Source organism: Papio anubis, chromosome 18, assembly GCF_008728515.1.
Source record: "Papio anubis isolate 15944 chromosome 18, Panubis1.0, whole genome shotgun sequence".
In the NCBI taxonomy this organism is placed as follows: domain Eukaryota; kingdom Metazoa; phylum Chordata; class Mammalia; order Primates; family Cercopithecidae; genus Papio; species Papio anubis.
This window is the reverse complement of record NC_044993.1, coordinates 44,273,968-44,287,633: the sequence shown is the minus strand read 5'-3', so window position 1 is coordinate 44,287,633 and position 13,666 is coordinate 44,273,968. Positions and strand designations below refer to the sequence as shown.

The 13,666-nt window shown below is 47.7% G+C and overlaps 1 protein-coding gene across 1 annotated transcript; it reads right to left on the bottom strand.

The window, feature by feature from the left end:
• Positions 1 to 5,559: 5,559 nt before the first annotated feature.
• On the bottom strand, positions 5,560 to 8,089 carry LOC101015725. Its single transcript, XM_031657979.1, has 4 exons — positions 8,033 to 8,089; positions 6,785 to 7,105; positions 6,218 to 6,395; positions 5,560 to 5,882 (listed from the first exon to the last, which is right to left on the bottom strand). The coding sequence occupies exons 1-4, from the start codon at positions 8,087 to 8,089 to the stop codon at positions 5,842 to 5,844; spliced, it is 597 nt and encodes a 198-aa protein (XP_031513839.1). The 3' UTR covers positions 5,560 to 5,841.
• Between the last annotated feature and the right edge of the window lie 5,577 nt (positions 8,090 to 13,666).

The window sequence follows — 13,666 nt, the reverse complement described above, 5'->3', positions numbered from 1 at the left end:
ACATGACAGTCATCATTACTTTTGTGACCAGAATCTAGGTATATGTCACAATCCTACCTGTGGTCAGAACCAGGCAGGAGAGTCACATCACCTGAATACTGAGCCACAGATATATTAGTATCCCCTCTGTGAGCTGAGCGCTGCTAGGATTTTCACATCACTATGGTGCGGGGACTAATGATGTGTCACAATGTCCCCTGTGGTCAGAGCTCAGGCTGCAGGATTACATCACATGAGTGCTGGACTTGGCAATATGTCACAATCCCCTTTGGGAATGGGGCCTAAACAGGAGAGGACAATCACATCACCTGGAAATGAGGCCAGAGGTATATCACAATGCCACCTTCGAGAAGGGACTAGGCAAGAGGACCACATTACCAAGGTTATTGGCTTAGGCATATGTCAAAATCCAAACTGTGGGCTTTCTTTAGGCAGTATATTCAAATCAGTCAGGTTCTGGCTAGGCAAAGGTTTATGTCACAGTTATACCTGTGGGAAGGTCTAGGAATGGAATTTACATTCCTGCACATCTTCTGGGTCCAGGTGTAAAAATATGCACCTCATAAACTTTTACACACCTCATGTGTCCAAGTATGCAAGTCATGATTTCAGCAGTAAATTGGATCCATACGTGAAAGCCTCAATCTCAGAGAACAACCATTAGGAGGGTTAGAGCCTAACATATTTGCTGAATCTTGGTCAGAGGCTCATTGTCTCACCTGAAGGCTGGACCCACATGTTAGAGTAATAACACCAATTTTGACTGCCTTTGGATGGGAAATTCAGAACTGCAACAGTGGGCTGTGTCCACATGGGCGTGTGGCAATCTTTACTGTTGGCAGTGTATGCAATGAGAGTCAAAATCTCACCACTGTATTGGGTGTTGTTATATTATTCTTTGAACCATCTGCAGCTGTTTATAGTATGTGTGAGATTGCATTCCACTCTGAAATGTTTGTGTGTATATGAACACATAATCTGACTTGTTGCTCCAAGCCTGAGGATGATATTTGACATTTCTTCTATTGACTGGTTCAGATGACAGTCATTACTTGCTGTGAGCTAGGTCCAGCAATGAGTCACCCATTTTACCTATGGCCAGATCCACATGTGACAGTCAAACTTCCAACTGTGGACTGTGTCGATGAGTGACATTCAGGGCCTTGACAGTGGGCTCTGTCCATGTGTGAGATTGACCGTTTTAATGTAGGCTGTGTGCTGGGCCCTTTAATGACACTCTGTATAGAATATGCACAAGTTTCCTAATACTTTGTGATCTTTCCAAAAGTAAGAGAACGAAGACATGATACATTGCCATAAACCAGCTGGAAGAGACAAAATATCTTCTCTTGGTTGTGTCCATGTATGATAGTTATCATTATGTCTGTGAGCTGGACCCAGGTATACATGAGGTATGAAGCCAGGTAGGGCAAGCCCTTCAGGTGGGGGGAGGAGCCAGCCTCTCCTGTGGGGTCCTGGACAAGTTAACACCCTCTTTGGGCCTCTGTTTCCTCATCTGGAAAATGCAAAAAGCCTATTGTGCAGGCCTCACAGGGTCATGATAAGGCGCAAAGGAGAAAGGAAATTTTAGAATTATTGTGCCTGCCTCTTCCTGAGAGGGATGATGGTGAGAACAATGGTGATAGCCACATGCAACTGAGTCCTTGGGAGGCCCTGTGAGGAAGGTGTTGTTACCATCGCACTTCCCAGATGATGAAATGTTCTCAGGGAGACCTGGCTGCATGCCCAAGGTTACACACAAAATGAGTGTTGGAGCTAGGAGTAAATCTAGAATCAGGGCTCACTGGAGGTGGTGGGAGCATTGCACCAGCTGCCTCAGGCGGTTATCCAAGATCTGAGGTCGGTGGGGCTGTGGTATTACTCGGTGAGGAAAGCACAGTCTCACTGACCCTGTTTCTGACTCTGCTAGGTAGGGACCATTTCAGAGAGTGCAGATGGGGCTGCAGCAGTGGGTGAGTTGGCCCGTGGCAGGGAGGGTATCCAGGGAGTCAAGGACAGGGCTCCTCCCTCCCAGCTGGAGTTCTCCACATCAGGAGAGCAGGCTGTCTTCCTCCTCCAGCCCTGCCCTCTTGTGGCCACAATGCTTGAAATGCCTTCATTAGAGAGACCAGAGAAAGAGCCTGGGAGAGCTGGGCTCAGAGTGGGTTAGACTAGGAAGTGTGAGGGTGGGGAAAACCTGACTTTGTGACTTATTAAAATCCCACCATAGAGGTAACAAGGAGGTGCTTGGTGTCTTTGGAGGTCAGCTATGAAAAGAGGGAAAGATTTGGGGCAAAGAGATTAAGGGTCCTTGGCTGCTCCGAGTGAGAGACTTGGGTACAGGGGTCAAGGAGACATAGGTTGGTGAGAGTTCAAAGGACACGCCTTGTGCGGGAAGCTGAGAACTGATGCTCATCACCACTACCACCTTGATAACACAGGGTGCTGTGCCCCCTCCCAGCATACTTCTTACTGACCGGCATATGCTGGAAATTGCCAGAGAGGATTGTATGGATGTGAATGAGACAGGCCGGCAGGCAGGGTGGTGACCAGGATCCTGAAGCTTGTGAGGACAGAGTCCTGGACTGAATCCTGAGATTGCAGAACTCAGCAAATCTTTTTTTCCTGAGAGCCTACTAGATGCTCCTGTGAATGAGGGTGTCCATCTTACCTATGAGTGACGGAGGCTCCAGCAAAGATGCCAACCCCTGTTCCTTGAGTAGTGAAGCTGCAGAGCTAAGTCTCAGCCTCTGCCTTAGGTGGTACCCATTGGAGAAGACAGAAATTGGGACCCTCCTAAGAGGGGCAGCTACTAAATTGTTGAGTAGCTTGTTTCCAAGGCCTATTTCCCTGTCTATCATCACAGAGAATCAGGACAAAAGGTCACGGAGCCTCAGTGTCCCTTCTGTGGAGCCCAGAACCTGATGCAGGTCCAAGTCCTATTGTATGAACATGTCCTGACCCTTTCGGCCCTGGTGGTGGTGCAGCGTAGGAAGTATAAGGGACGAGGTCTAGTCATGGGCCAGGGAGCCTTTCTCATGAATCTTGGCTGTCTACCTTCTAGGAAAATATAATCAACACTAATAAAGGCGGAAGGTGAGCAGCCGGCACTGTCGTTTTGAGGGAGGATGGGGATGTGACAGTCAGAGACCACCCTGGGGAGGACAGTCCCTGACTCCATCCTCTGCATCTTAGATTTACTGGGACGGTTTGATTAGAGGAGTGTTTGATTAGAGGATTTGGTCCAAAGTCTGAGCCAAAGATCAGTGGAGGGTTTGATTAGAGGAATAGAAACAATGATAAATTCCTAGAGGAGGGACTGTTTATAATCAACTCTGAGAACAGTTTGGGGCTACATGGGATTGGAGGGGAGGGTGGAGCCCCTTAAAAGAAAAGCTCCAGAGACTGCCTCTGCCCTCTCCCTCCCCGACAAGTTCTCTTAATTATCTTCCACCCAGGAGTTGTCAGAATCCTGCCCTTCCTTCTGTCTCCAGATCAAAGTCCTCCAAGAAATGCAGCTGCTTCAGTGACAAGAGATAATTATCATCTTCTGACAGAGGGGGAATTTGGGGTTTGGTCCCAGTCCATGAAGTGGCACAGTCAGAATAAAAGGTGAGGGCCTAGGAGATTAGCAGAGGGTAGAAGAAGACTCTATCTTCTGACCAGCTTCAGAGAGCCTGGGGCCATGGCTTCCTGGTCAACGTTAGGCCCTCCTGCATGGGGACCCCTGGGAAGGCAGTGGGAAGCCTGAGCTGTGGCTCCTGGTAGCCTCACAACTGCCACTATTTCCTGAAGCTCCTATTTGTTCTGTCAGCTAAGCCCCCATGCCAGTAGGCCTAAAACACCCTCAAGACCAAGAACAGGCCATGGTGAATCTCAGGGCCACTTAGTGCCTGGGCTGGCCAGGGCAGTGTGCCTCAGGCTCAGTGACATTCGGGCTGCGCATGGGCTTTGGGAGTCAGACAGCTGCACTGGGCTCCCAGCTCCACCATGACCAGCCCTGTGTCTGGGGCAGGGGCCTCACTGCTCTGGAACTTGAGACACCGTAGTCATAAATATAACACACCCATCTAACTGCTTTTTCTTTTTTATCTATCTTTCTCTAAAATCCCCATGTACTACTGATCTGTTTATTTAAATTAATAAACATGTTTTACAGTGTGTATTATTCTTCCTCATGATTTCTTTACTATATTGTATGATTCCACCCATATGAGGTACTTATGTAGTTTCATTCATACAGACTCAAAGTAGAAAAGTGGTTAGTTCCTAGAGGACAAAAGGAAAGTAAAGCAGGGCTGTGGTTTAACAGGAACAGAGTTTGAGTTTTGCAAAATGAATAAAATTCAGTCTGAATGTGAATGATGGCTGCAGAACAATGTGTGATTAATTCCTCTGACCTGCACTTTTAAAAATTGTTAAAATGGTTAATTTTATGTATATTTTACCATAATGTAAAAAAGGACGTTTTAAAATGAACAGACTATAGATAGCTGCAACAGCATAAGTAAGTATCACTAATATAAACTTACATTTAAAAATTGATGTAAAAGTATCCATACTCTGTAATTTCTTGTATATTAAATCCAAAAATCAAAACTGAGGTTCTGGTTTCCACTAATGATGAAGTAGCTAGTTTAACAATCTCACAGAGAAAAATGATGAATCCAGGATAAAATATTATATGTCATTATAGAAACACTTCTGTATATAATAGATATATGAAATATGTGTGTATAAAAACTGAATGCATATTTCAGCTGTGGCCCTCCATAGGAGAGATAAGTATTGAAGTCAGAATCCAGCCCAATAAACAGCCTCTTAAAAAACAACACTTTTCAAAGGGACAAAACAGAATCCAGACTCTAACTCTTGTATACAATCTCTATTGCACAATTTTCAAATTCAGGATGTGTGAAGACACATGAAAATATAACACATAAACAAGATAAAAAGCATACAGTAGACATCTCCAAGATGTCCAAGACATAATCAGCAGACAAGAATTTGAAGGCAGCTATTATAAGCATGCTCACGGGGGCAAAGGAAAATGTTCTCATAAATGAACAGATGTGGAACATCAGCAGAGAAATGAAAAATAGCCACACAGAGAAATAAGAAATAAAAATAATTGTGAGCTTTTCTATAGATCAGAAACAGAAGACATAGCAACAGAATTTAACCAATCTGAGGATAGAAGTAAAAAAAAAAATGTTTAAAAGAAAATGAACAGAGCCTTAGAGATCTGTGGGATGATTGAGTCTGAGAAGAAGAGAGAGACAGAAAAAATTAAATGGGGTAGAAAAGTAAAACAACAAAATTTAAAGAAAATAAACCAAGTCTTAGAGACCCGTGGAATGATTGAGTCTGAGGAGAGGAGAGAGACAGAAGAATTAGAAAGGTTACAAAAATAAATCAACAACTAATATCTGAAAACTTGCAAAAATTGTTCAAAAACCTCATCTTTTTAAATCTAAAGACCCACAACCCCCCCCACCAAACATACAAACAAAACCATACTAAGGCCATATTGTGATTTAAGAAACTAGCAGATGGGACTTTCAATTGACTTGATATGATTTATTATTTTTACTATTCATAAGAATGCAAGTAAGTTCTCCTTAGATTTTTTTTCTTGGAGAAAGTCTGACATGCGAGGCATGGATGACAGTCATTAAAGGCAGATGACTTTCCAGCCTTGTCTTAAATGTTCCGTTTTTTACCTTGGAAATTATTTAAATTTGTTTCTTCCAAATACTGTGGTAATATTGATGCTCCAGGGAAATGTCCCACGGAGATTCTGCTCTTGTGTGTCCACCCTGCAGGGAGCTGAGGCAGTGTCTATGACAGTTTCAGAAGCGAGTAGTCGTGCAGTACTTCACCTAAAAAACGTAATGGAAACATGAATTAAGAGAATGATCACTGTTTAGTTCTATCAGCAAACTATAAAAAGTGATCCAAAGGGGGTATTTATAAAGAGATATTAAAAGATTTTCCAAGGGAGCCTTATTCAGGGCAGAAACGCAACACTGTCGCTGACCCCACCACAGAAACTACCGTCATGTATTGGTAGGGACCAAGGGGCGCTCTGGTCCTGCCGACCTGCGTTAATCACGGCCAGGAGGTCCACACTAGGACCATGAGGCCTGGGAAGCAGTCTGGGTGGGGTCAGAGACATGGTAAATGTGGCTCCCAAAGCGGCTTATGGGGTCCCTTCCCTGTGGCCGTTTCCTTAGTGGATGCAGCAGGGTCATGCCCTTCCCCTGCGACGTTTTCTCCTCTTTATTCCAGTGGCGGGAGCGTCCCCGTGAGAGGCCCGACCCAGATGTGGGCCACGCTGCGAGGCCGGAGGTCCAAGCGGCGTTCCCGGGATGCATAGGAGGATTTGTGACAGCCTAGAGAACAGAGAAAATTGTTTTGAAAAGGCAAATGGCAGATGACTAAGTACACGATGTTTCCATTTCTGGCAGTGAATTGACGGTTTCAGACAGTAACCAGGGGGCTTCTCAAGGGGATCCCAAGGAGCCTGAGAACTGCCAGGTCGGCCACCGTTACCCTACACCTAGGGACGGGCTGCACTGCGCATGTCTGAAAGGGCAGGACCGTTAGCCCCACCCCTAGGAACGGGTGCCCTCTGCCTGTGTCCTTTACCCCACCCCTAGGGACGGGCTGCACTACGCATGTCTGAAAAGGCAAGACAAGAGTGAGAAGGGGCGGGGTGGAGGGGAAGTGGGGGGCAAGAAAACGGGCGGGGTGCGCCCAACGTCAGGCCTAGGAGTGTTACCATGGCAACCCTCCCGCGCAGGTCATGAAAGGCAAACGGCCCTTTGTTGGTTGGTGGGAAATCGAGACCCCGGCAAGAGGGCTTCTCGAGAGGATCACAAGAAGCCTGAGAACTTCCAGGTCGGCGGCCGTTAACCCACCCCTGGGGACGGCCACACTGCGCATATCTGAAAGGGAGCGACAAGGGGAGGAGCGAGAGAGGGTGGGGCTGAGGAGGAGGCCTATGAGAAAAGGGGCGGGGCGCGTCCAAGGCTTGGCCCAAGAGCGTTACCCTGGCAACCCTCCCGCGGAGGCCGAGAGAGGCCACCCGCCCTTTGTTGATCTGCGAGAAAGCAAACTACGAACACGACAAGCATTAGCCTGCAGCCCCAGGAGACAAGGTGTCACAATTACAAGGTGAAACTAGCGGCCCTAGCTTCACTGTCTCCCCAGCAGGAGAGATTTGAGATCAGAAAGGCTTCCCTCCGCAGGGCGAGTTTGCTGGGCTGCGTGGAAAGGCAAGGCAGGGAGCAGAACCGTCATCAAACATTCCGGGAGTTCCGGGGTCTGGTCCGCTCCCCGGCTGTTGTTCTGTTGGTGGCAGGGCAGAATGTCTAGGATGCCAGCGTGTTCCGTGCTGCGCTGTGCGCCTAGCCCAGGGCGCGGGGATGCGGAGCAATGCCCGCCTCACGGTGCATGCTGGGAGTTGTAGTCTCTTCACTGGTTCCCCACGGTGGGTGGTGGGGCTGCAGGAGGACAATCCCAGATTGAAACAGGAGTGGAGGCGGGGCGCGGCCGTGCAGGGAGGGGCAGGACGGTGTAGGCGGCTTCATTTACCAAGCTTTGCTGGTCATTGTTTCCGTGCCAAACCCTCGCCAAGGGGATTGAATCAGGAGAGGAACTTGAACGGCAGGCCTGGGCTGGCCAGTGAGGAGAGTGTGTTGTTGCGAAGTGCACCCCGCCTTTGCCCAAATCAGGAGTGTCTGGTCCTCACGCGGCTGCTCAGGTCGATTTTCTCTCCCACCCTCACCTGGGCTCTTTCCAGAGCATCACGCCTGCTCCAGCCCCTGGAGCCGCCTGCTTTCCTAAGCGGCTTTGGCAACTGGGCTGAGGTCCCAAACGGTGTCCACTGTGCTGCTGCCCTCCCCTGTCTCCAAGCACAGCACAAGCTCAGCCGCCTTTGAAAGATACCCACTGCCTGGCCTGGGAATGCACAAGTTCAGAGCTTTGCAAGAAGTGACCACGGGCTGTGACTTCGTGAAAATGTCACCTTCACCAGTGCCTTTTTCGCGGGTGTGGACGTGGAGGAACGAGGGAGGATAATCATTGGGTTACCAAGGTGCTGCTAAGAGCAGAAGAAAAAATCCCAATTCCCAGCCATATGTCTGGTTTGACATTTCGCCAACCCATTTAATAGTGTGCAGGCCCCCAAATATCTACCTAAAGATTATGATAGTTTTGGCATTTTCCACTTAAAATTGTTGGCCTCATGTCCACTGAAGCCTGACTGGCCATGTCTCAAAGACATAGATGATGACCTGATCCCTCAGGAACAGATGGTGCTCCAGCTTTGTGGATGTGAATTTCAAGTTATGGAGCACTTGGGGGGGTCTTTGAAACCTGCCAGGTTTCACATCTCTGCTTCGGGTGAAAAGCTGTCACCTACAGTAGTCAGGGATGTGACTTTACTTACTGGGGCTGATCTGTTGAAACTTTTTCTCTAGATAATGGAAACATCCAGGAGCATTTCCGCTTTCATGTAGCCTCTTAATAATTGACGCCCTAAAGTCCTATGTCCTCAGGGACAGTTCCTTTGATTCCTGGATGGTACCAGCTTTCATGCTGTTCAGTCTAATCTGTGAAAACCTGAGCGTTAATCTCCATGAATATAAGACCTTGTTCTTTCTTATTAAAATCCCCACTTTTTGTATTCTCTTGTCTTATATTCTGAGCAGGATTTCCAAAACTGTGTTGAAAGAAGTAATGGGAGTGGGCATCTTTATCTTAAAATAAATCTTAGAAAAAAAAAAGATTTCAACATTTCACCATTGACAATGTTAGCTATGGGCTATTCCTGTAGCTAATAAAGAACGTATCTCTTTACTTTGAGGTATAGTCTTTCTGTACCTAATTTGTTATAAATTTTATTAGGAATAGATTTTAAATTTTGTCAGAATAATTTTAGGCATGCATAAAAAAGTCATGATTTTTAATCTTTCTGTTGTGTAAATAAGGTGTAGGGCATTTATTGATTTCCACATATTAAAATATTATTGCATCCCAGGAATAAATCCAACTTGATCATAATAGAATAAGACCACCACTTCTCCTGCTGTCTTTTCCGGCTTTTCCCCGTCTCCCCTTTTCCCTAGTTTATAAGACAGGAGAAGGGGGAGAAAGCAAAAAGTTGGAAAGAAACAGAAGTAAGATAAATAGCTAGACGACCTTGGCACCACCACCTGGCCCTGGTGGTTAAAATAATAATGATAATATTAACCTCTGACCAAAACTACTAGTGTTATCTGTAAATTCCAGACATTGTATGAGAAAGCACTGTAAAACTAGCTGATGCATGTAGCCCCCCCTTCACGTTTTCCACACTTGCTTGATTTATCATGACCCTTTTACATGGATCCCTTAAAGTTGTAAGCCTTTAAAAAGGCCATGTATTTCTTCTTCAGAGAGCTCGGCTCTTAAGACGTGAGTCTGCCAAAGCTTCTGGTGGAATAAAAAACCTCTTCCTTCTTTAATCCGGTGTCTGAGGAGTTTTGTCTGGGGCTCATCCTGCTACATTACTTGGTTCCCTGACCAGGAAGCGAGGTGATTAGCAGACAGTCAAGGCAGCCCCTTAGGCAGCTTATGCCTGCCCTGTAGAGCATCCCTGCAGGGACTTTGGCCAGCTTGAGCAATGCGGATCCTGAGAGCGCTCTGGGGTAGGCAATTGTCCCGGTGGAATGCCTCGTCAGAGCAGTGCACAGCAGGCCCCCACGGAGGATTGACACAGTGGCTGAACACTGGGACGGAACTGGCACTTTAAGTTCAGACATCTGAAACTTGGTAAGGCTAGTCTTTGGAACTTGCCCCCTCCGTTTGAGTGGAAGTGTGGCCTGATCACCCACGGCGCGCCTGTACCGGCGCTTTGGTTTTTGTTTTTGACTTGACTTGAATTGTTTGATACTTTGATTTTGACCTGGCTCTGATTGCTGGATACTCTGATTTTGGTCTTGATTCTGGCTTGGTATAAACTGAAAAGGTGTGTGTGCGCCCTTTTCACCCGTTCTTTGTTTTGTGGTGTACGTGTGGTGTGAGCGTGGTGTTTTGTCTCGAGGAAACATGGGTCAGACACAAAGTGAGCCCACTCCGCTAGGAACTATGTTGAAAAATTTTAAGAAGGGATTTAATGGAGACTATGGGGTTACTATGACACCAGGAAAACAGAACTTTGTGTGAAATAGATTGGCCAACATTAGAAGTGGGTTGGCCATCAGAAGGAAGCCTGGACAGGTCCCTTGTTTCTAAGGTATGGCACAAGGTAACTGGTAAGTCAGGACACGCAGACCAGTTCCCATACATAGACACTTGGTTACAGCTGGTGCTAGACCCCCCACAGTGGCTAAGAGGGCAGGCAGCAGCAGTGCTAGTAGCAAAGGGACAGATAGCCAAGGAAGGATCCCGCTCTACTCGCTGAGGGAAATCAACTCCTGAAGTTCTGTTCAACCCAACATCAGAAGATCCATTGCAGGAGATGGCACCAGTGATCCCAGTGGTGCCCTCCCCTTACCAGGGAGAGAGGCTCCCCACTCTTGAGCCCACAGTGCTTGCGCCTCCGCAAGACAAACATATCCCTAGGCCACCCAGAGTAGATAAGAGAGGAGGTGAAGCCTCAGGAGAAACCCCTCCCTTGGCAGCTTGTTTGCGACCCAAAACTGGGGTACAAATGCCCCTGAGAGAGCAGCCATATACTGGGATAGATGAGGATGGTCACATGGTGGAGAGACGTGTTTTTGTGTACCAGCCCTTCACCTCTGCTGACCTTCTCAACTGGAAAAACAATACCCGTCCTATACTGAAAAGCCACAAGCTTTAATTGATTTGCTCCAAACTATTATCCAGACCCATAACCCCACTTGGGCTGATTGCCACCAATTGCTCATGTTCCTCTTTAACACAGATGAAAGGCAGAGAGTGCTCCAAGCAGCAACCAAGTGGCTAGAGGAACATGTACCAGCTGATTACCAAAACTCCCAAGAATATGTAAAGACCCAGTTACCAGGAACCGACCCCCGGTGGGACCCAAATGAAAGAGAGGGTGTGCAAAGACTGAACCAATACAGGGAAGCTCTCCTGGAAGGATTAAAGAGGGGAGCCCAGAAGGCCACAAATGTTAATAAGGTCTCTGAGATCATTCAGGGAAAAGAAGAAAGTCCAGCACAATTCTACGAGAGACTGTGTGAGGCCTATTGTATGTATACTCACTTTGATCCCGATAGCCCTGAAAATCAGCGCATGATTAACATGGCTTTAGTTAGTCAAAGCGCAAAAGACATTAGAAGAAAACTGCAGAAACAGGCTGGGTTTGCAGGGATGAATACATCACAGTTATTAGAAATAGCAAACCAGGTGTTTGTAAACAGGGATGCAATAAGCCGTAAGGAAAATCACAAAGAGAATGAACGCCAGGCCCGGCGAAACGCCGACCTGTTAGCTGCAGCAATCAGAGGAGTCCCCCCAAAGAGGCAAGGGAAGGGGGGCCCCGGGAAAGAAACTCAGCCTGGCTGTCAGAGTCTGCAGCATAACCAGTGTGCTTATTGTAAAGAAATGGGACATTGGAAGAACAAATGCCCTCAGCTAAAAGGAAAACAAGGAGACTCAGAGCAGGAGGCCCCAGACAAGGAGGAAGGGGCCCTGCTCAACCTGGCAGAAGGGTTATTGGACTGAGGGGGACCGGGCTCAAGTGCCCCCAAAGAGCCTACGGTCAGGATGACAGTCGGGGGTAAAGACGTTGATTTTCTTGTAGATGCCGGTGCTGAACATTCTGTAGTAACCGCCCCAGTCGCCCCCTTATCCAAAAAGACTATTGACATAATCGGAGCCACGGTGGTGTCAGCAAAGCAAGCTTTCTGCTTGCCTCGCACTTGTACTGTCGGAGGACATAAAGTGATTCATCAGTTTTTGTACATGCCTGACTGTCCCTTGCCCTTGTTGGGAAGGGAGCTGCTTAGCAAGCTGAGAGCCACTATCTCTTTTACAGAGCACGGCTCTTTGCTGCTAAACTTACCTGGAACGGGAGTCATTATGACCCTTACGGTACCCCGAGAGGAGGAATGGAGACTTTTCTTAACTGAGCCGGGCCAAGAGATAAGACCAGCTCTGGCTAAGCGGTGGCCAAAAGTGTGGGCGGAAGACAACTCTTCAGGGTTGGCAGTCAACCAAGTCCCTGTACTTATAGAAGTTAAGCCTGGGGCCCAGCCCGTTAGGCAAAAACAGTATCCGGTCCCCAGAGAAGCTCTTGAAGGTATCCAGGTCCATCTCAAGCACCTAAGAACCTTTGGAATTATAGTTTCTTGTCAGTCTCCATGGAATACTCCCCTCCTGCCGGTTCCCAAGCCAGGGACCAAGGACTACAGGCCGGGACAGGATTTGCGCTTGGTTAATCAAGCTACAGTGACTTTACATCCAACAGTACCTAACCCGTACACATTGTTGGGGTTGCTGCCAGCTGAGGACACCTGGTTCACCTGCTTGGAACTGAAAGATGCTTTCTTTAGCATCAGAGTAGCCCCTGAGAGCCAGAAGCTGTTTGCCTTTCAGTGGGAATATCTGGAGTCAGGTGTCACTACTCAGTACACTTGGACCCGGCTTCCCCAAGGGTTCAAGAACTCCCCCACCATCTTTGGGGAGACATTGGCTTGAGACCTCCAGAAGTTTCCCACCAGAGACCTAGGCTGTGTGTTGCTCGGGTACGTCGATGACCTTCTGCTGGGACACCCCACGGCAGTCGGGTGCGCCAAGGGAACGGATGCCCTACTCCATCACCTGGAGGACTGTGGGTGTAAAGTGTCCAAGAAAAAAGCTCAGATCTGCCGACAGCAGGTACGTTACCTGGGATTTACTATCCGACAGGGGGAGCGCAGCCTGGGATCAGAAAGAAAGCAGGTCATTTGCAATCTACCGGAGCCTAAGAGCAGAAGGCAGGTGAGAGAATTCTTAGGAGCTATGGGGTTTTGCAGACTGTGGATCCCAAACTTTGCAATATTAGCCAAGCCTTTGTATGAGGTCACAAAGGGGGGGACCGGGAACCATTTGAATGGGGATCCCAACAACAGCAAGCCTTTCATGAGTTAAAGGAAAAACTTATGTCAGCCCCAGCCTTGGGGCTACCCGATCTGACAAAGCCTTTTACATTGTACGTGTCAGAGAGAGAATAGATGGCGGTTGGAGTTTTAACCCAAACTGTGGGGCCCTGGCCGAGACCGGTGGCCTACCTCTCTAAACAACTAGATAGGGTTTCTAAAGGATGGTCCCCGTGTCTGAGGGCCTTGGCAGCAACTGCTTTGCTAGTACAAGAAGCAGATAAGCTGACTCTTGGGCAAAACCTGAACATAAAGGCCCCCCATGCTGTGGTGACTTTAATGAATACTAAATATATCATTGGTTAACTAATGCCAGACTCACCGGCACCAAAGTTTGCCTGTGAGAATCCCCGCGATAACCATTGAGGTGTGTAATACCCTGAATCCCACCACCTTGCTCCCAGTGTCAGAGAGCCCTGTCAAGCATGACTGTGTAGAAGTGTTGGACTCAGTTTACTCTAGCAGACCTGACCTCCGGGACCAGCCTTGGGCATCAGTAGACTGGGAACTATACGTGGATGGGAGCAGCTTCATCAACCCACAAGGAGAAA